General features: G+C 44.7%; 1 protein-coding gene across 1 annotated transcript in view; it reads right to left on the minus strand.

Annotated features, from left to right (window-relative positions):
• PHEX (phosphate regulating endopeptidase homolog X-linked) overlaps positions 1-23,718 on the minus strand; it is a 286,267-nt gene that overhangs the window by 39,784 nt on the left and 222,765 nt on the right. Inside the window, exons 15-16 of the mRNA XM_040423656.1 lie at positions 7,672-7,730; positions 5,499-5,553 (exon numbers count right to left, since the gene is read on the minus strand). Of these exons, the coding sequence (XP_040279590.1) occupies positions 5,499-5,553; positions 7,672-7,730 (114 nt within the window). The remainder of the gene's footprint in view (positions 1-5,498; positions 5,554-7,671; positions 7,731-23,718) is intronic.

Below are 23,718 nucleotides of genomic sequence, written 5' to 3' on the forward strand. Positions count from 1 at the left end.
TGTCGGTGTCTGCCAAAGTGCACGGCAGCGCCGACGTGTGGAGCTGTAACTACGGTCAGGGACAATACATGTCCTTGGCCCACTGGGTGAATGTGGTTCCTGCCCAGCCACACCAGCAACTTGGCCAGATGATGCCGCTTCCGCCTCCACGTTCTCACGCCATTGGTCCTGCGACAATGTCCGCCTCTGCCTCCTCATCCACCACCGTGTCCTCAGCCTCCACTGCAGGGACAATTCACTGTGTTCCTCCAGCATACCACATGTGCAGGGAACGGCAGTGTCACGCTATTCTACACCTCATTTGCCTGGGCGAACAGAGTCGCACAGGGGAGGAACTGCTCAGTGTCCTTCATCAAGAAATCAAATTGTGGCTTTCTCTGCGACAACTCAAAATCGGAACCATGGTGACTGACAACGGGAAGAACATGGTGTCAGTGCTGCATCAAGGAGGGCTGAGCCATGTGCCCTGCATTGCGCACATGTTCAATCTGGTTGTCAAGCGGTTCCTGAAGTCTTCCACCCATCTGCAAAACATCCTAAAAATGGGCAGGAAACTTTGCATGCACTTCAGCAACTTGTACACCGCCAAACACACCCTCCTTGAGCTGCAGCGTCAGAACTGCGTACCCCAACATAGGCTGATATGCGACGTTTCCACCCGTTGGAATTCCACCCTCCATATGTTGGACCGACTATACAAACAGAGAAAGGCCATAAACGATTTCTTGATGATCCAAGCAGACAGAAGTACTCCCCTGTGCAACTTTGATGTCAGCCAGTGGCAGCTCATCCGTGACACCTGCTGTTTTCTCAGGCCATTTGAGGATGCCACGTAATTTGTCAGTCGCCAGGACTACGGTATGAACAACGTCATTTCACTGCTTTATATCCTGGAACAGATGCTGATAAATCTGGCTGGTGAGGAGACTGGAGACACGGTGCCTACATCTCATGGCCACATGAGCCCTGTGGGGGTTGAACAGGAGGAGGACATTGGAGCAATGTGTAGCAAAATGGGTGGTTTTTCTACACAGGTGACAGGAGAGGAGGAGCAGTAGCAGCCAGAGGAGCAAGAGGGAGATGAGGAAGATGTGGCAGATGACCCAGGTACCCCGTGGCAGTATGCAGTGGAGATGGAGGCAGGGAGTCCCTCCGAGTCACTAGCGCAAATGGCGCGCTGCATGCTCACTTGCTTGGGTAGTGACAACCAAATTGTCACCATTCAGCAGAGGGATGTCTTCTGGTTCTCCACCTTCTTGGACCCTCGCTACCTGTCCAAAATGGGGGCCTTTTTTACACCCGCTGAGAGGGATGACAAACTGAACTACTATACAGACATCCTATGTAGTCAGTTGGCCTCTGGCTATCTGTGCCATCGTCCATCCTCTCCCAGGTCTGACCGGGGGGGCACTCTCGTTCCACTGCTATGGCTGCTGTGGTTGGGTGGAGGAGTAGGAGCAGTACCAGCTCCATCAGCAGCAGCTTGAGTCTAGAGTCGATGATGAGCAGCTTTCTTAACCTGCCTAGTGAAGAAACTACTCATAAGCAGCAGCAGCTAGACCTGGAGCAGAACCTGAACCAGCAGGTGGTAGCATACTTGGACAGCACCCTGCCACCCCATATTGACGAACTGGATTTGTGGTCGCAACTGGCTGAGTTTGCCCTGGAAAAGCTGTCCTGCCCAGCCAGTAGTGTGGCATCGGCCATAGTTACCCCAAGGAGAACTCGCCTGTTCACCCAAAATGTGGAGAGACTCACCTTTGCAAGATGAATCAGGCGTGGATCAGCCAAGATTTCCACCCAACAATGCCTGATGCATCAGATTAGATCATCCTTGATGCCTCACCGAAACCTTGACAACGAGATCGGTTTCTTCTGGCTACCTGCCTTGGCTACTATTCTGATGTTGCCACCCACCTGATGCCACACATCTGATGCCAAGTGCTTCTTCTTACACCCATCATCGTCAGCGGGTACTGTTATTGCCACCCACCTCCCCACTCTGTCACTGGGTCACTCTGTGGTCTCCTGATGCTGCTGCCACCTCACCACTCAGGTCTCCTCATGCTGCTGTTGCCACCTCCACACAATGTCATTGTGCCACTCTGTGGTCTCCTCATGCTGCTGCCAAATCACCACTTTGTTGTCTCCTCATGCTGCTGCTACCTCAACACTATGTCACTGGGCCACTCTGTGGTGTCCTCATGCTGCTGCCAACTCACAAGTCAGTCTCTGGGCCACTCTGTGGTCTCTTCATGCTGCTGCTGCCACCTCCACACTCTGTCATTGTGCCACTCTGTGGATGACTCATGCTGCTGCAACCTCCACACTCTTTCATTGTGCCACTCTGTGGCCTTCTCATGCTGCTGCCATCTCCAAACTATGTCACCTTGCCAGTCTGTGGCCTCCTCATGCTGCTGCTGCCACCTCCACACTCTGTCATTGTGCCACTCTGTGGTCTCATGCTGTTGCCAAATCACCACTTTGTGGTCTCCTTATGCTGCTGCTACCTTAACACTATGTCACTGGGACACTCTGTGGTCTACTCATGCTGCTGCCAACTCAGAACTCAGTCTTTGGGCCACTCTGTGATCACCTTGCCACTCCGTGGTCTCCTCATACTGCTGCCAACTCACAACTCTATCTCTGCGCCTTTCTGTGGTCTCCTCATGCTGCTGCTGCCACCTCCACACTCTGTCTTTGTGCCACTCTGTGGCCTCCTCATGCTGCTGCCAAATCACTACTCTGTGGTCTTCTCATGCTGATGCCACTTCACCACTCTGTGGTCTCCTCATGCTGCTGCCACATCACCACTCTGTGGTCTCCTCATGCTGCTGCCACATCACCACTATGTCACTGGTCCACTCATGCTGTTCCCACCCTCCCAACTCCATGACTGGGCCACTATTTTGCCTTTTTGGCCTGGTTGACATCATTTATTTGACCCTTCTTCTGATCTGTCAGAAGGAAGGAAAAATGAGACGCACAACAGATCCTGTCTATGTAGCAGCTGTAAGACCTGTATGACATGGTCCCTATTTTGCATCAAAATTGGCTTATGATTTGGTAGTCAAAAGCAGGAGTGGGTACAAAACACAGAAGACATGCAAATATTCCATTCACGTGTCAACTCTGTTTTGGATCCACTCCTGTTTTTTTTTTTTTTGGGCTTTAGCAATACTGATGGATTACTGACCAAATGCTGACCGAGTGAAGGCGGATGCTCAACAGACAGGATCCGTTTTTTTGGGGTTATTGTTCTGATAGATCAGAGGAAGGGCAAAATAATCAGTGACGTCAACATAAACTTACTGCTGACTCCCTCTCCACTCGGGAAGGGGGGCTTTACTTGTATAAGCGTTTAATAGAACAGGTTCTGTAGACATCTATGTGGAATCAGCTGATGACGGTGTAAAAGGAGTATGCTTATTCTTGACGCTAACATTGACCTGTAAGGCTGAGTTCACACTTGAGTTATTTGGTCAGTTTTGGCCCTGTAACTGCCCAAATAAGTGAAGTGTGCAGACGCCTATCATCTGCATGTCATACTGACTCACAGTATTGTTTCACTAGCACAGCAGACTCCCTATGTGTGTTACTGCAAGGCACAGTATTCTACACCACTATACAGGCTCTCTGCAGCCAGGAAATCACTGTTTTTAACGCGATTCAACACTAATAAATTCGGATCTAATATTTTCTGAAAATTTGGCAAACTGGCCGAATAAAATTTTTTAGAAATTCACTCATCTCTACTCTATCATACTTTTGACTCTCCCAGAAACATCCAGCTCACAGAAAAAGGGGAGACCTCATGGACACCCAGAAGAGTTAGCAAATCTCCTGTGCATCTCATGAAGGGCTGCTTTGCCCAGAAAACAACCTCCATCAGCTCTAACTGTATGCAGGCCTGGATGATACATCATTAGACACAGCTCCAGAACCCATATGAGGTCGGAGAGATTATGATGCATTATGAAAAGGGGTTTGATGCGACACTAAAAGAGTGCATTTGGGGTGTACTATCTCTCCTTGAGGAGAGAGTGTCTTAGTCAGCGTGAGAAATTCTGGAAAGAATGGGATGAAAATGAGCTCTTAACCAGCTCTGCCTCTAATGCCACCAGATGTAAGGCAGCTATCCTATTAGTCAATGTTCAACCCTTTAAATAGGCCTTGAGACATGACTTGGATAATAAATAGGCCAGCATCTCATCTGCAGACAACTGTTTCGAGATTATTGCCCCTCATCAGTGCAGAGCAGAGAGTACTGGCTTAACTGGGTGAGAGGCCAAGTCAGGATTTGGGGGGTAGAAGCAGAGCTTGTTAAGAGCTCATTTGCATCCCATTCTTCCTAGTCTCCTCACGCAGACTAAGGCACTCTCTCCCTGAAACAGCTGTCTGCAGATGAGGCACTGGCTTATTTACTATCCAAGTCATGTCTCAAGGCCTATTTAAAGGGTCAAACACCGACTTATAGGATAGCTGCCTCACATCTGGTGGCATTAGAGGCAGAGCTTGTTAAGCGCTCATTTGCTTCCCTTTCTTACTAAAAGAATGGGGCATACCGAGGATAGTTGGTAAATTTTCAAAAATAGGCATGTCCACACCCAACCCTGAAAAAATGTCAAACTCGGAATTCTGTCAAGAGTGCCACGGTATTCAATTTATAAATGACTTTATCTAAACCAGCCACCAATCTGAGAATTTCCAACCCCAATCTCATGAGGTAGGTGCAAATGGATCAAAAGAAAAATGTAAGTATTGTCAGTTCTTGTTTTTACACCATGAAATCCAAGGATGTCTACTGTGTCCCTCCATTCTCCAAAGTAATGGATAGCACAAACAACAGGCTATAGTGTAAAACCACAAAAACTTCTCATCCTAGAGGTACTATATTATATTTACAAAGTAAAAAAGGGTTCATTAATAAAAGTAAATCCAGCACCAAGCCAATTAATTTACCGAACCCTGGGTTTTGGTCTTTCAGTTTTTTCCCACATGCTCTGAAAGAAGCTGAAAAGGTTTATTTTTTTATTGATGAACAGTTACATTTTTCTAAATATATTGTGGATGAAAGGTTTTTGAGGTTTTACTCTATTTCTAGTTGTTCCTGCTATCTATAGCCATTAGTAGAAGAGTATGCAGTAAGACTGGAGTTGGTTTGAACATTTACTTTAAATTGAACTTTTTCATACATCTCATTAGGATTGAAGTTCTTAGTCTCCAATGGAGAACAAGCATTTTCATCTGATAGTTCCCAAAAGTGTTGAATTATACTGATCATACTGTAGGTGCATAAATAAATAAAATGGAAATAAATAAATCATGGAAAACATATCATGTAGAAAGTACAAATTGCTATTTTTTGAGGGACTGAACATGTTTTTTCTGCCTTTATTATTAAGATATACCACCTTCCTTGTACTGGTGAGCATTGCACCAGTACATCTGAAGCAGTAAGGTCATTTATTTCCAGGCATCTAAAAATGTTTACTTACCGTGGATATTCTGTTCCCCAAAAGAAAGGTTTTTGAAGCTCTCCAGCTGGGAATCCTGTAATACACAGAAAATAGAGAATGAATGATAGCACAAATCACAGTTTAAAAATATGTGCTGATCTTAATACTGATACAGAGTTCAACAGAAGAAAGGATCATTCTCAAAGTGGGTGCACATGTAATACATGCCTACAAGATTAGAAAAACATTGTTGCTTTCTTTAGCAAACAGAGCAACACGTGTCGATAGGTTGTTTCTGTTATTACAGCTCATCTCTATTGAAGTTAAAGGGGTTTTCCAGTAATTAAAAAAAATAACATTACTGAAAATACTTAAATATTACTTTATTATAAATATATTCCCAAATACCTTTCATTAGTTATTTTTAGACATGAGCAAAGTTAATGAAAATTCAGTTCGGCTGCTTTGCCAAATTTCACAACGAAATTTGCTGTGTGGCCCATTTAATGAGACAGAGCTGCAATACCAGAGACAAAGACAAACCTATGAACAGGTGTGAGACTATTTTTGGAAGTAAGCCATCATGTTTTTCCAACCCTGAGCAAATCTTTAATATTTTTTAGCATTTTTTTCACCACTGAAGAAAGAATTTGTTTCTACATGTTATTTGGGTACGTAATAGGGCTAATAAAAACCCAGTTCCATAAAGTACTGCAGTCAGTATAATTCCATATGGATGCTGTATCATGCAGGAAAACTGTAGTGAACACCTCCATATAAAAAAACGTTGGCACTATATTTCACACCTACTCCATATGGACAGTCCCAAAGAAATGAATGGAGAGTGTACTGTGGGAGTGTGGCCACCACTGCGTTCACCTCTATGTGACTGCCAGAAATAGCCAAGCCAGCACTCTACTATTTACTGAACTCCCATAGAAATTAATTGAGGCTGGCCGCGCATGTGCAGCTATTTACTTCAGGGGTCCTGTTCAAGAGATAGGTGAGGGTCCCAGAGGTAGGACCCGCATCTATCTGAAACTGGTGGCATATCCTAGCAATATGAAATCAATGTCTGAGGTGGGAAAACTTAAAAGGTAGTTTAAAAGGTGTTGGATACCGTCCTTTGAGACCTCAGAGTATTACATGACTTTTCTGGGCAATCTGAGCGCTTTCGATTCAGGTCAAATTTATTTGTATCCGAATTGAATCTGCCAACCGAATAATTTAAATCAGACCAGAAACGAATTTCAAAAAATTTACTCCTCTCTACTCATGACAATGCTTTGTCCAGCTGGTGTCATCCTCGATCAAAAAACAAGCAAGGAAAACCCTCAAGATTTTAGCACTGTAAGACTCCAGTTTAGTAAAGTTTTGGGGATGGAATGCTGACTGACTCTGAGCTACACTATTGAAAAACCCTCTGTACTTTGTAGAAGAATGTTTTTGCTAATAGTGTAATATAGTCAACAGTCAGATACAATGCAGGGATTTCTACTCAAAATGCACCTAAATTCTGGAGCTAGCATGCATGCTTTGCACCACATTTATTAAGTAACTGAGACACCTTTTTCAACCCGTCCAACAGTGGTTTAGAGCGTGGCTTAGTGAAAGGGAAATGGCCTAGAGCAAAAGCAATGTGACATTGTGCATCAAAAATACATCATTTTGGCATATGATTCTGGCATAAAGTAAGCAAACTAATAGGTGGTCTAACCTTACACTAGACAGCTATATGTATGCACCAGATGTATCATCCAGCATTGTTATAAATCTGGCACATTTTCAGACTGTCTAGTCTAAGTTCAAGCTACAGTATCTAAAAAATTAGACAATATTAGTAAATCTGCCTCTCTGTGTTTTATTAATGGTTCTCCATTAGCTCTCTAAATTGGGCTTCTATTAAATAGACCATGTTGACAAGTATTTGAAAACACCTAATTATTTATGCACATCAGGCCAATGATAATGTTTCCAGTCCTGTCCTCACACAAACACACTTTTAGACACATCATCATCTCCTCATCAATGGCACATTCATCTCCTGCTGTTATAAATATTCTTATGATCGTCCTGGATACATGGGATCCTAACCCCAACTAATATCATTCGCAACCAAAGACATCCACGTACAACTGTAGAATGTAAATATGCTTCTTTAGAATAAAATTTTATGGTAATAGCAAGCAATAAAGCGATAGGGAACACTTACTAATTTGGTTTGTAGATGAACTGTAAAATGCATTCACAGTGGTAGGACTGGTGTACCATCTGCATAGAAAAACATGTGAAAACAGTTATGTCATATAAATAGCATTATGACACTGAACATTGTTCACGGACTGCTAATATACAATGCCTTTACCTTAAAGAGGACATGTCACCACAAAGTACAGTACAGTACTGCAGACAGGAGGAGCTGAGCAGATTAATATGTAGTTTTGTGGGAAAAGATTCAGTAAAGCTTGTAATTTATGCATAAGTCTCTGCTTTTTCTGACTTCATTGTTCATGCGGTAGGTATTATCAGTGATTGATAGCATTGTGTAAGTGTGTATAAAGAAATAGCTGTACATGGGGCAGTATTAAGTTCAGAAAAAGCAGAGCTATAAATGTCACTGATAGCTGTACACAAGGGAGGTATCAGGGGAGGTATCAGAGATTGATAGCATTCCCTGTGTAAGTGTGTATACAGAGATAGCTGTACATGGGGCAGTATTAAGTTCAGAAAAAGCAGAGCTATAAATGTATAAATAACACATTTAACGTGTGGTGACAGGTCCTCTTTAAATATCACTTTATGTAGTAAGAAATGTATTCCTATATTAAAGGGTTATTTCCATCTCATACATGGATGGCATAACACTAGGGTATGCCATCCATGTCAGATAGGTGAGGGTCCTATCTCCAGAATTGGGCCCTCAAAGGGAAGGAGAGGACACCAAACATGTGCGGCATGCACTCCATTCACTGCTATGGGAGTAAAGAAAATAGCCAAATGAAGCTTTCAGAATCTGTAATAGCTAATCTTTAATAAAGTAACTTTTGTCAGTTGCAGTGAAAAAAAACAAAAAATATGAATATTTATTCTAAAATAAAAATAAACAAAACAATTATATTTTAATGAGTAAGTGAGAAATTGGACAGAGAAAAAAGGAAAGAGAATTTGATGGAGATGCACATGAATATAAGCACAGCAGGAGATATTTCATTTTGCATCCAAACACAAACAGGCCTATGAAAAGCTGTACCGCTAACTGTCTATTGTTCGTAGTGCCTCCGAGAAAAGAATATTAATTAATGGAGCTAAAGTGCTTTGAGAATTTATGTAACACAATTGATCTGATTAAACATGAGTAATAAAGGAATCGTAGATATTCCAGAGGACAGCTGTAGGGACTTTGGAAAGAAATGGATCCTCAGGGGGTTATTTATTAAAATCAGTGCCATAGTAGAAGTGAAAGAAAATACTGTACCATAACTTATTACAACTAATAATAAAATGTCTTTTACTTCTTAAACTTGGCAAGAAAGTTAATGTAAAATAAGTCAGCCTAAGTAAGTCCACAATATGTGTTAGAGTTCCAATATGTAAATCAATAAACTTAGTACTCAACTCAATATAATGTATGACAAATGTTTGTAAACGCTCCTTATTTTTTTCTAAACTTTGACTTTTATAGTAAAAATAATAACATAGGGGATCATTTACTAATCTGAAATAGGTCTAAGTTAGGCGTATTGCAGGCGCAGATGGCGGTGCAATGGTTAGTTGCGTCGATATCTGCGACTTTTCCCCCACTCATGCCAGGTCTAAAATTGTGGTCAAGGGGACAGGCCGGCAGGCACGTCTCATTTATCATTTTCTACGCCTGTCATAGAAAATGGTCTAAATGTTAGACAGTTTGGAAGCTGTCTTACACTTAGAACTGGCTCTGGAAGCGCTGAAGTTATGAAGAGGCCTGCACCTCTTCAGAACTTCGGCAGATCCACGGGGGTCTAAAACGTCGGTCTTAATAAAGGTGCCCTCGTGAAATCCTGTGCAGGTGCAATGCCGGTCTTGTCTCACACCTGTGAAGTCAGCACCCTGCTGCTGGCCACGGAGAGCTACTGAGTGTGCAGGTACATTACTTTTCACACCTGCATACTCAGCAACCCCCTGTGGCCAATGGTATCATCAAGTTCACTTCGCAGGCTGCTGACAGCACAGGCGTGAGACAAGACCAGCATTGCACCTGCACAGGACTTGCTGAGATGCCTGGGCAACATTAGCCCTGGGGACCATCACCTGGGCTCTTTTCACCTATTTTGCATAAGGCTCAAAAGTCTTTTTTCTGGGGCTAGGAAAATGAACAAAGGGACCAAAAGGTATGTTTGTGATACTGTGTTTGTTTTCCACAGGGCACCAGGACACAATGCATCAAAATATGGTGACAGATGCCCTTTAAAGCTAAAACACAAGGAGGAGGTAAAAAGAAAATAAATAACGAGGCAGGTCATATGAATTCTACCAGCTTTGACAGTTAGTTAAGTGGTATATGTTTTTAATTACAGTCAGAGGGGAAGGTCTGTAGTAAGGTTAGAGTTTTTCTGGCAATTCCAAGAATATAAATATATAAATGCTCTAAATTGAACCCTTAATACTAAAGAAAACAAAGAGTGTAAATGTATATCCCCATTGCACCCTAACAAAGTCTTTCTATATCCCCAAGGGTAGGGAACAGTGCAGCCTTGTGCTCCACCCGCACCACTGTCCCTTCTTGCACGATCTGTACTAAGTAATCGCCCAGAACTGTACGATAGTCCCTTCTTAGCTAAGTGCAGGGGCCTAAACCAAAATGGGAAAAGAATAGTAAGACAGAAAGAGGTGAAAATCAGACAAGCAAAACCAGGATCGGATCAGGATCCAAAATGAGATACAAATGCACAGCAAAGTGAAATAAGGAGAAAAGGTCAGAGACAAAGTCAGCAGGCAAAGGCAAGGTCAAAAGATAGCAGAATCAAATACCAGGAGGTCACGTTAGAGACAAAATCAATAATCATAGGTAATATCAACGTCAACAGGCAAAGGTCAGATCCAGAGTAGCAAACACACAACTAGCTAGTGAGGCTTAGAAAACCTATTACAGACACCTGAGGCCACTAGCTGTTTGTTTAAATAGCCTGCCTGAAGAGGCATGTGACACCAGAACAAAACCTGATTGGTCTAGCATTCTGACTGCCTGATAGGTCGAGCAACCCCACTGTCAGCTGGGCCATAGCAATAGAGCAACGCTGACATCATATTGTGACCAGGAGGGCAGACAGGAAAGTGCGTGACAGGTACTACCTGAGGCTTATCTGTTTTCAACTAATCCGACCTAATCAGGTTTGAGACAATTTCAAGCAGTCTAAAAGATAGAATCTTTACATAGATTGTGAGGTCCTATGAACTTTTTCTAAACAGCTAGGCTTTAATGATCATCCAGGAATAGAGTTGAGCGAACCCGAACTGTAAAGTTCGGGTTCGTACCGAACTTTAGGTTTTTCGGCACCCGGACCAGAACCCGAACATTTACGTAAAAGTTTGGGTTCGGTGTTCAGCGATTTTTATGGCGCTTTTTGAAAGGCTGCAAAGCAGCCAATCAACACGCGTCATACTACTTGCCCCAAGAGGCCATCACAGCCATGCCTACTGCAGCATGTGACCCAGCCTCTATTTAAGCTGGAGTCACGTAGTGCCGCCCGCCACTCTGCTCGGATTAGTGTAGGGAGAGGCTGCAGCTGCTGTGAGGGAGAGATCAGGGAGGAATCTTATGAAGAACTGCTTCTTTACTAAGCGATCTACAGCAAATGTGTTTTGTGGGTGCAGTGCACAATTGTTTTAAGCCTGCCCTGAGCCAACTACTACTGAAAACGAACTTATTTTCCTTCAGTTAGTCAATACATAATCGGCAGCCATTTAATGCATGATAGTGCACCAGCACAGGATATCTGCATGTCTGCAAGTCCAGAAATACTGCTTTGAGACACTGGGGTTTAAAAAACCCTCTGTTTCATATAGTGCACATCTAGGATTATCGCTGCATAAGTGACTGTTCAATTTAGGGCAGAAATACGGCTTTCTCATACTGGGGCATACTGGGGTGAAAAAAACCCTCTGTTTCATATAGTGCACATCTGTGATAATAGGTGCATAAGGGTCTATTCATTTTAGGCCAGAAATACGGCTTTCGCATACCGAGGTGGAAAAAACACTGTGTTTTATATACTGCACATCTGTGATTATAGGTGCATAAGTTACTGTGAAATTTAGGCAACAAATACGGCTTTTTCTTACTGGGGTTAAAAAAAAAACTCTGATATACTGCACATCTGGGATTAGAGGTGCATAAGTGAGTGTTACATTTAGGCCAGAAATACGGCTTTGGCATACTGGAGCATACTGGGTAAAAAAAAAAACTCTGTTTCATATAGTGCACATCTAGTATAATAGGTGTATAAGGGACTGTTCATTTTAGGCCAGAAATACGGCTTTCGCATACCGGGGTGGAAAAACCACTGTGTTTTATATACTGCACATCTGTGATTATAGGTGCATAAGTGAGTGTTACATTTTGGCCAGAAATACGGCTTTCTCATACTGGGGCATACTGGGGTGGAAAAAAAATTCTGTTTCATATAGTGCACATCTAGGATTATAGGTGCATAAGGGACTGTTCATTTTAGGCCAGAAATACGGCTTTCGCATACCGAGGTGGAAAAAAACACTGTTTTATATAGTGCACATCTGTGATTATAGGTGCATAAGTTACTGTGAAATTTAGGCCACAGATACGGCTTTTGCTTACTGGGGTTAAAAAAAAAACTCTGATATACTGCACATCTGGGATTAGAGGTACATAAATTACTGTGAAATTTAGGCCACAAATACGGCTTTTGCTTACTGGGGTTAAAAAAACTCTGATATACTGCACATCTGGGATTAGAGGTGAATAAGGTACTGTGAAATCTAGGCCACAAATACGGCTTTTGCTTACTAGGGTTAAAAAAAAACTCTGATATACTGCACATCTGGGATTAGAGGTGCATAAATTACTGTGAAATTTAGGCCACAAATACGGCTTTTGCTTACTGGGGTTAAAAAAAAACCTCTAATATACTGCACATCTGGGATTAGAGGTGCATAAGTGAGTGTTACATTTAGGCCAGAAATACGGCTTTCTCATACTGGGGCATACTGGGGTGAAAAAAAACCATCTGTTTCATATAGTGCACATCTAGGATTATAGGTGCATAAGTGAGTGTCACATTTAGGCCAGAAATATGGCTTGGGCATACTGGGGCATACTGGGTGAAAAAAAAAAAACTCTGTTTCATATACTGCACATCTAGGATTATAGGTGCATAAGGGACTGTTCATTTTAGGCCAGAAATACGGCTTTCGCATACCGGGGTGGAAAAAACACTGTGTTTTATATACTGCACATCTGTGATTATAGGTGCATAAGTTACTGTGAAATTTAGGCCACAAATATGGCTTTTGCTTACTGGGGTTAAAAAAAACCTCTGATATACTGCACATCTGGGATTAGAGGTGCATAAGTTACTGTGAAATTTAGACCACAAATACGGCTTTTGCTTACTGGGGTTAAAAAAAACCTCTGAAATACTGCACATCTGGGATTAAGTTACTATGAAATTTAGGCCGCAAATACCGCTGTCATATAGAGTTAAAAAAAAAATTTAGTGCAATACCCTACATCAGGGTTTTTATTGGCGGATAATTATTTTTAACAGACTCAACCACTTTTTACTTTGCTTGGTGAACACTAACTATGAGGCAAACATCTAATAAAGGACGCTGTCATGGTCGTGGTGGTGATGTTGGTGGAGCCTCTGATGCAGGGAGAGGACGGGGCCGTTTTGCCACAGCTACACATCCTACTGAAACTACTACCTCAGGTCCCAGTAGCCGCCAGAATCTACAGCGATATTTGGTCGGGCCTAATGCCGTTCTAAGAATGGTAAGGCCTGAGCAAGTACAGGCGCTAGTCGATTGGGTGCCCGACAGTGGATCCAGCAGGTTCACATTATCTCCCACCCAATCTTCTGCAGAAAGCGCACAGGTGGCGCCTGAAACCCATGCCCATCAGTCTGTCACATCACCCCCGTGCATATCGGGTAACGTGTCTGAGCCTCAAGTCATGCAGCAGTCTCTTATGCTGTTTAAAGACTCTGCTGGCAGGGATTCCCAAAGGCATCCACCTAGCCCTTCCCCAGGGGTGGAAGACATAGAATGCACTGACGCACAACCACTTATGTTTCCTGATGAGGACATGGGAATACCACCTCAGCACGTCTCTGATGATGACAAGACACAGGTGCCAACTGCTGCGTCTTTCTGCAGTGTGCAGACCGAAAAGGAGGTCAGGGAGGAAGACTGGGTGGAAGACGATGCAGGGGACGATGAGGTTCTAGACCCCACATGATATGAAGGTCGTGCCACTGACTTTCAGAGTTTGGAGGAAGAGGCAGTGGTGAGACCGAGCCAACAGCGTAGCAAAATAGGGAGCAGGGTGCAAAAGCAGAGAAGCCGTCGCCAAAACAGTTCGCCTGATACTGGCCACCGCCACCAGCACTCCAAAGGCAGCTTCAAGGAGTTCCCTGGCATGGCACTTCTTCACACAATGTGCTGACGACAAGACCCGAGTGGTTTGCACGCTGTGCCATCAGAGCCTGAAGCGAGGCATTAACGTTCTGAACCTTAGCACAACCTGCATGACCAGGCATCTACATGCGAGACATGGGCTGCAGTGGAGTAAGCACCTTCAAAACCAAGAAAGGGCTCAGGCCCCTCCTGCTCCCTCTTCTGCTGCTGACTCAGCCTCTTCTTCCACCTCTGGAGGAACGTTGGCACCTGCCGCCCAACAAACAGAGGATGTGCCACCAACACCACCACCTCCGGTACCAAGCATCTCCACCATGTCACACGGAAGCGTTCAGCTCTCCATCTCACAAACCTTGGAGAAAAAGCATAAATTCCCACATAGCCACCCTCGATCCCTGGCCCTGAATGCCAGCATTTCTAAACTACTGGCCTTTGAAATTCTGTCATTCAGGCTGGTGGAGACGGACAGCTTCAAACAGCTCATGTCGCTTGCTGTCCCAAGGTACATCGTTCCCAGCCGCCACTACTTCTCAAGGAGAGCCGTGCCCTCCCTGCACAACCAAGTATCGGAGAAAATCAAATGTGCACTGCGCAACGCCATCTGTGGCAAGGTCCACCTAACCATAGATACGTGGACCAGTAAGCACGGCCAGGGACGCTATATCTCCCTAACTGCACACTGGGTAAATGTAGTGGCGGCTGGAACCCAGGCGGAGAGCTGTTTGGCGCACGTCCTTCCGCCACCAAGGATCGCAGGGCATCATTCTTTGCCTCCTGTTGCCTCCTCTTCCTACTCAGCTTCCTCCTCCTCTTCTACCACCTCCTCATCCGGTCAGCGATAGACCTTCACCACCAACTTCAGCACAGCCAGGGGTAAACGTCAGCAGGCCGTTCTGAAACTGATATGTTTGGGGGACAGGCCCCACACCGCGCAGGAGTTGTGGCGGGGTATATAACAACAGACCAACGAGTGGTTGCCGCCTCATATGCGACATGCCCACCAGGTGGAACTCCACCTTGCACATGCTGGAGAGACTGTGCGAGCAGCAGCAGGCCATAGTGGAGTTTCAGCTGCAGCACACACGGGTGAGTCGCTCTGCGGAACAGCACCACTTCACCACCGATGACTGGGCCTCCATGCGAGACCTGTGTGCCCTGTTGCGCTGTTTCGAGTACTCCACCAACATGGCCAGTGGCGATGACACCGTTATCAGCGTTACAATACCATTTCTATGTCTCCTTGAGAAAACTCTTAGGACGATGATGGAAGAGGATGTGGCCCAGGACGAGGAAGAGGGGTCATTTCTAACACTTTCAGGCTAGTCTTTTAGAAGTGGCTCAGAGGGAGGTTTTTTGCAACAGCAGAGGCCAGTTACAAATTTGGCCAGCCAGGGCCCACTACTGGAGGACGAGGAGGAGGAGGATGAGGATGAAGCATGTTCACAGCGGGGTGGCACCCAACGCAGCTCAGACCCATCACTGGTGAATGGCTGGGGGGATACGGAGGATGCAGACGATACGCCTCCCACAGAGGACAGCTTGTCCTTACCTCTAGGCAGCCTGGCACACATGAGCGACTACATGCTGCAGTGTCTGCGCAACGACTGCAGAGTTGCCCACATTTTAACGTGTGCTGACTACTGGGTGGCCACCCTGCTGGATCCCCATTACAAAGACAATGTGACGTCCTTGGAGCGTTATCGAAAGATGCGCGACTACAGGCGCACGCTGGTAGACGCGCTCCTGAGAGCATTCCCGACTGATGCCGGAGGACAAGTGGAAGCACAAGGCGAAGGCAGGGGAGGAGGAAGAGGTCGCCAACCTCAGAAGGCAGGGTTATCATGGCCGACATGTGGAAAAGCTTTGTCACCTCGCAGCAACAACCAGCCACAACTGCTGATATGGAGCGTGTTAGCAGGAGGCAGCATTTGAACATGGTGGAACAGTACCTGTGCACACGTCTACACATACTGACTGATGGTTCTGCCCCATTCAACTTCTGGGTCTCCAAATTGTCCACATGGCCAGAGCTTGCCCTGTATGCCTTGGAGGTGCTGGCCTGCCCTGCATCCAGTGTGCTCTCTGAACGTGTATTTAGCACGGCAGGAGGCGTCATTACAGACAGCCGCAGCCGCCTGTCCACAGCCAACGTGGACAAGCTCGCGTTCATTAAAATGAACCAGGCCTGGATCCCACAAGACTTGTCTGTACCTTGTGCAGAATAGACAGTTCTAACAGCCTCAACCATCCATCCTTGTACTCAAGTGCACTTATTCCTTTTTTTATATATATATGCCCCAATATTTTGGGGGATACCCCTATGTAAAAATGCTAAATAACACACATCTGTGTTGGCTACCTATTCCTCCTTCGCCGTCGCTTCCACCTAGACCGCCACGTGAGCCTACACCGCCACATCCACCCATTCACTGCCTCCTCCTACATCATTCCTAATTTTTTTTTTAAGGTCTTTTATGTTTTTTTAATTCATTTCCCTATCCACATTTGTTTGCAGAGCATTTGGCATGATCTAAAGCACATTTTGCAGCTCTTTCCATGGCTATTTTAGAGTCATTTTGGCCAAAAGTTCGGGTCCTCATTGACTTCAATGGGGTTTGCGTTGGGGTTCAAGTTCGGGTCCCGAACCCAAACTTTTTTTTCAAGTTTGGCCGAACCGGCCGAACCCGAACATCCAGGTGTCCGCTCAACTCTATCCAGGAATAGGTCTAAAAGTAAATTTGAAAAGAAGCCAGAAATTTTCTGACAAAGGAACCAAGACTTTGGGAGAGCTAATCCATTCTAATATGGTAGATGTAAGAAACGCTGAGAGATTCAAACAATTGTAGCAAGATATTTCCTTCTTTATAAACAAGTTACATGTTTATGAGGCTCTGTAGAAGTGTATTTTTGTGCCAATGCAGTTCTAGTTCTACTCCCTGCTTCTCTGGGTAAATTCAGGTTTACTTTCTAAAGTTTATAATACAGTGCATTAAAGAAAGTTTAACAGGATAGGCAGATCTTGAAAGAGTGGGGTAAGGACTTGAACTAAGAGTTGATAGCAGAAGAGATGTCCACGAAGTTGACATTGTGAAAGGGGTTTGCAAACATAATATGTGAAAATCGAGAGAAATGATGTTCAAGTGATTAACAGATCCTGTCATGCATTTAATCTCCCACTTATGAACTAGATGACAAATTATAAGCAAGAATGTCCAAAATGTAAGACAACTCAAAGTTTCTATGTTCCATTGTATTTGGCAATACAGAGTAATCAAAATCTTTTGGAAAGAAGAACGAGAGTTGGCAATGAAAATAACAGACAAGCAAATCCCTTTGGATTATGTTGGACTAGGCAACATAAACTGTAATTTAAATGAAGACAACATAGATTCTGGCATATATTCTATAACTGGCTATTTGATGTGATATGTCCATGTGTGGGGGAGGTGAAAGCTTATAAACCCAATGTAGTGTCCTGGCATGCAATTGCCAATTGAGGAATATAATAACCATTAAATCTAATAATAAATGAAAATACAAAACCTGCGTCTGTAGAAATTCTTATTTTTATGAAACTAGAGGATAGGAGGCTTAAATCAAAAGTGATTCTGTTTTTAAGGTGGTTTAATAATAATAATAATAATAATAATAATAATAATGGAATTCCTACATTGAAAGGCAACCAAAGGATGGACTTTTTTGTTTATAGGTACTTTAGATGAAAATTTTAGAAATAGTTTTATTAGTAATTAGTGATGGCCGAACTTCGGCCGGGGCGATTCGCGAATGCGAGCGCGCGTTCGCTATCAAATGTTTGCTAATCACGCGTTCCCGGCAGCCCCCATTGTTTTTAATAGCAGGCGAACCTGAAAAGCCTTCAGGTCATGTTTGCAGCCATCAAATACTTGCTAGAAGTGCACAAATAGTCGAAAAAAATGGACTGCGACATACCACAGGGGTATCATTGGCAAAAATTCCCACAAAAAATATGTTGGGGCCATTTTTATGCGTCTTAAAGGGAAACTCTCATAAATGTGCCCTGCTGGAGCCTAGAAATTTTTTATTTTAGGCCACGGGAGTACAGGCCCCAAAACGTAGGCATTGACCTGACAGAAAATAACTTGTGATGATGTGGCTAGAGGTACATTAGGCGGTCACTGGATAAAAATTTTACTGTATGCCAGTACAGGCCCCAAAAACTAGGCATTCACGTGACAGAAAAGAACTTGTGATGATGTGGCTAGAGGTACATTAGGCAGTCACTGGATACAAATTTTTACTGTAGGCCAGTACAGGCCCCAAAAATTAGGCATTCACCTGACAGAAAAGAACTTGTGATGATGTGGCTGGAGGTACATTAGGCGGTCACTGGTAAAAATTTTTACTGTGGGCCACTGGAGTGGAGTACAGGCCCCAAAAATTAGGCATTCACCTGACAGAAAAGAACTTGTGATGATGTGGCTAGAGGTACATTAGGCGGTCACTGGATAAATTTTTTACTGTAGAACAGTACAGGCCCCAAAAATTAGGCATTCACCTGACAGAAAAGAACATTTAATGATGTGACTAGAAGTACATTAGAAAATCACTGGATACAAATTTTACTGTAGGCCAGTACAGGCCCCAAAAATTAGACATTCACCTGACAGAAAAGAACTTGTGATGATGTGGCTGAAGGTACGTTAGGCAGTCACTGGATAAAATTTTTACTGTAGGCCACTGTAGTATAGGCCCAAAAAAATGAGGCATTCACCTGACAGAAAATAACTTGTAATTATGTGGCTGGAGGTTCATTAGGCAGTGACTGGCTAAAAATTTGACTGTAGGCCAGTACAGGCCCCAAAAACTAGGCATTCACGTGACAGAAAAGAACTTGTGATGATGTGGCTGGAGGTACATTAGGCAGTCACTGGATACAAATTTTACTGTAGGCCAGTACAGGCTCCAAAAATTAGGCATTCACCTGACAGAAAAGAACTTATGATGTGGCTGAAGGTACATTAGGAGGTCACTGGATACAAATTTTACTGTAGGCCAGTACAGGCCCCAAAAAAATAGGCATTCACCTGACAGAAAAGAACTTATGATGTGGCTGGAGGGACATAAGAAGGTCACTGGATACAAATTTTACTGTTGGCCAGTACAGACCCCAAAAATTAGGCATTCACCTGACAGAAAAGAACTTGTGATTATGTGGCTGGAGGTACATTAGGCGGTCACTGGATAAAAATTTTACTGGAGGCCACTATAGTATAGGCCCAAAAAATTAGGCATTCACCTGACAGAAAATAACTTGTAATTATGTGGCTGGAGGTACATTAGGAGGTCACTGGATACAAATTTTACTGTAGGCCAGTACAGACCCCAAAAATTAGGCACCCACCTGATAGAAAAAAACTTGTGATGATGTGGCTGGAGGTACATTAGGCGGTCACTGGATAAAAATTTTACTGTAGGCCAGTACAGGCCCCAAAAATTAGGCATTCACCTGACAGAAAAGAACTTATGATGTGGCTGGAGGTACATTAGGAGGTCACTGGATACAAATTTTACTGTAGGCCAGTACAGACCCCAAAAATTAGGCACTCACCTGACAGAAAAAAACTTGTGATGATGTGGCTGGAGGTACATTAGGCGGTCACTGGCTAAAAATGTTACTGTAGGCCAGTACAGGCCCCAGAAATTAGGCATTCACCTGACAGAAAAGAACTTGTGATGATGTGGCTGAAGGTACATTAGGCGGTCACTGGATAAAAATTTTACTGTAGGCCAGTACAGGCTCCAAAATTAGGCATTCACATGACAGAAAAGAACTTATGATGTGGCTGGAGGTACATTAAGCGGTCACTGGCTAAAAATTTTACTGTAGGCCAGTGCAGGCTCCTAAAATTTGGCATTCACCTGACAGAAAATAACTTTTGATGTGGCTGGAGGTACATTAGGAGGGGACTGGATACAAATTTTACTGTAGGTCAGTACAGGCTCCAAAAATTAGGCATTCACCTGACAGAAAAGAACTTATGATGTGGTTGGAGGTACATTAGGAGGGGACTGGATAAAATTTTTACTGTAGGCCAGTACAGACCCCAAAAATTAGGCACTCACCTGACAGAAAAAAAAATGTGATGATGTGGCTGGAGGTACATTAGGCGGTCACTGGATAATTTTTTTTACTGTAGGCCACTGTAGTATAGGCCCAAAAAATTTGGCATTTACCTGACAAAAAAAAAAATTGTGATTATGTGGCTGGAGGTACATTAGGTGGTCACTGGATAAAATTTTTACTGTAGGCCACAGGAGTACAGGCCCCAAAAATTAGGCATTCACCTGACAAAAAATAACTTGTGATTATGTGGCTGGAGGTACATTAGGCGGTCACTGGATAAAAATTTGACTGCAGGCCAGTACAGGCTCCAAAAAATAGGCATTCACCTGACAGAAAAGAACTTATGATGTGGCTGGAGGTACATTAGGAGGTCACTGGATACAAATTTTACTATAGGCCAATACAGGCCGCAAAAATTAGGCATTCACCTGACAGAAAAGAACTTGTGATGATGTGGCTGGAGGTACATTAGGCGGTCACTGACTAAAAATTTTACTGTAGGTCAGTACAGGCCCCAAAAATTAGGCATTCTCCTGAAAGAAAAGGCCTTTTATGCTGTTCGATATACATGAGACAAGGATCACTCTTTGTTCTGGGTGACGGCGGATATGTGTGGGCTGGCATGAGGAAAGTCAATTACACGTGGTCGTCACAGGTGTTGAATTCCTCCGAGATCCATGCCTCATTCATTTTTAGAAATGTGAGGTAGTCCACACTGTTGTGAGCTAGGCAAGTGCGCTTATCGGTCACGATCTCCCCTGCTGCGCTGAACGTCCTTTCGGACAGGACACTCGACGAGGGGCAAGCCAAGAGTTCGATGGCAAATTGTGCCAGCTCTGCCCACAGGTCAAGCCTGCACACCCAGTAGTCCAGAGGTTCTTCGCTTCTCAGAGCGTCCACATCGGCCGTTAACCCAATGTAGTCGGACACCTGTCAGTCTAGGTGTTCCCTGAGGCTGGATCCGGAGGGCGGCTCTCGATGGGTTGTCTGAAAGAATGATTTCATATCCAAAGTGACCAACACATCTTTAAACCGACCTCTTCTTGAAGGCGCAGTAGGATTGGTACCCGCACCTGTTTCGCTGTGGGTGGAAATTCCTCTGCCAGCGCCCGAAACAACAGAATGCAGCATCTCTCGCAGAAAGGCCTGGAAATGCTGCATTCCGACAGCCCTCTGTGATGCTGGTAACATGTCCACCATTTTGTATTTGTACAGGGGGTCTAAGTACGTTGCCACCCAGTACTGGTCCTTGCCCTTTATGCTTTTTATACAGGGTCCCTCTTCAAACACTGGAGCATGAAGGACTCCATTTTCACTAAATTGGAAGCGGTGGAGCGCCCTGGCACCTGCTCATCGCCCAGGAGAATGTCGTCCTCGGTCTCCTCCCCCTAGCCACGGACAACATCATTGTCCCAAAAAGTTTAAAGTCCCTCTCAAAGCCTGCTCTTCTTGCTCCTCTTCCTCCCCCCAGCCACCATCCTCATCTGACTCCTCTTCAGACTCCTGCTGACTTCTCTCAGATGGAGTAGCCCCTCCTGGGAATTCATTCAGCATTGCGACTTTCTAATCTTCCTGATCCTCGACGGCTTGATCAATGACACAACGCAATGCACACTCCAGAAAGAAGGCTTAAAGAGGACCTTTCACCTTGAAAAACATTGTGAACTAAGTATGCTGCCATGGAGAGCGGCGCCCGGGGATCTCACTGCACTTACTATTATCCCTGGGCGCCGCTCCGTTCTCCCGTTATAGGCTCCGGTATGTTCTCTCACTAAGTTATAGTAGGCGGTGTCTGCCCTTGTCCTGTGGGCGTCTCCTTCTCCTAGGCTGGAGTGCTGGCCAATCGCAGCGCACAGCTCACAGCCTGGGAGAAAAAAACCTCCTCGTGAACTCCCCTCCTCTTCCTCTCTTGTGGGCACGTGTCTATCGACACCTCATCATCATCATCACCTTCACCACCACTGACATTTGAGATTTCGGAGTAGGCAGCAACAGCGGGGCCCTCCCTCTTTGGCCTGATTTGGGTACTGTTGTCAGACCGCTGGGTGGCGGCTGTTGCTACCTCCTCTTCCTCATCCGATGTCAAGATTGGCTGCACATCGGTATGGTCTTGGAATGGATGGGAAAATAATTCCTCTAACTCGAGTGGAGGGGCTATGGTGGTGGTGGTGGTGTATTTGGGGGTGCACACAGCAGAGATTGAGGAGGGTGCTGATACAGAGGATGAGAAGGGTGCACAAGCGGAAGGATGAGTGAGCCACTCAACCAACTCTGTTGCGCCTTTTGAAGTAATCGCACGCGCCTTCTCCCACTTCCCACTTAGGTTCCGGCCTGGTGCACCTGCCCGACCCCTACTACCCCTGCGGAACGGTCTGCCTCTTCCTCTGCCTGTCATTTTCAACATTTCAAAATGACCCTGTGCCTAAGTCCCTAGAGAAGAGCAGTATTTGTGGAAGCAGTTATATCGCAGCCCTCAATCAGTATTTTGTGGAAGCAGGCATATTGCAGGCCTTAATCAATATTTGGTGGAAACAGGTATATTGAACCCCTTAATCAGTATTTTGTGGAAGCAGGTATATCACAGGCCCCAATCAAAAGTTGGTGGAAACAGGTATATCGAACCCCTTAATCAGTATTTTGTGGAAGCAGGTATATCAAAGCCCTCAATAAGTATTTTGTGGAAGCAGGTATATCACAGGCCTCAATCTGTATTTTGTGGAAGCAGGTATATCAAACCCCTTAATCAGTATTTTGTGGAAGCAGGTATATCGTAGCCCTCAATCAGTATTTTGTGGAAGCAGGTATATCAAACTGTCATGGTCTTACCTGCTTGCTGCTCTCCTTCATTTGACATGTGCTGGCGGCCATCTTGGGTCCTGGGTTTCTTGTAGCCTTCCACCCTGCGGCTCCTCCTTCCCCTGGGAGGAGCTGGATGCCTAGCTCATATATATAGGAGGTCTGTGGCTTCAGTTCCTTGCTTGGTCCTCTTGTGTTCACATGCTTCTAAGACTGCTGCTGCTTCTGGTTCCTGATCCTGGCTTCGTCTGACTACCCTGCTGGTTCCTGATCCTGGCTTCGTCTGACTACCCTGCTGGTTCCTGATCCTGGCTTCGTCTGACTACCCTTCTGGTTCCTGACCTCTGGCTTCGCAAAGACTCTGCTCGGTTTCACCATCCGTTTGGACTTTTGCTTTACAGCTTTATTTTCAATAAAGCCTTCTTATTTTCACTTATCTCTTGTTGTACGTCTGGTTCATGGTTCCGTGACATTAGGACCAAGCCATGAATTCTGACGGTACAGGGCCATCCTCGCTACCCACGCTGGTTGCCAGACTTGATCAGCAGGATCACCTGTTGGGTCGGTTCGCTGTGGCGTTGCAAACCCTGCTTGAACGCACGGCTCATTTCGCTCCCGTTGCCGATGGGTCGGTTGTCGCTCCTGGGCTCGCTCCTACTGCCGCTCCGGTTGTTGCGCCAGAGTCTACCCCGACACCTGTTGTTGCGC

Source organism: Bufo bufo, chromosome 3 (assembly GCF_905171765.1).
Source record: "Bufo bufo chromosome 3, aBufBuf1.1, whole genome shotgun sequence".
Taxonomy (NCBI): Eukaryota; Metazoa; Chordata; class Amphibia; order Anura; family Bufonidae; genus Bufo; species Bufo bufo.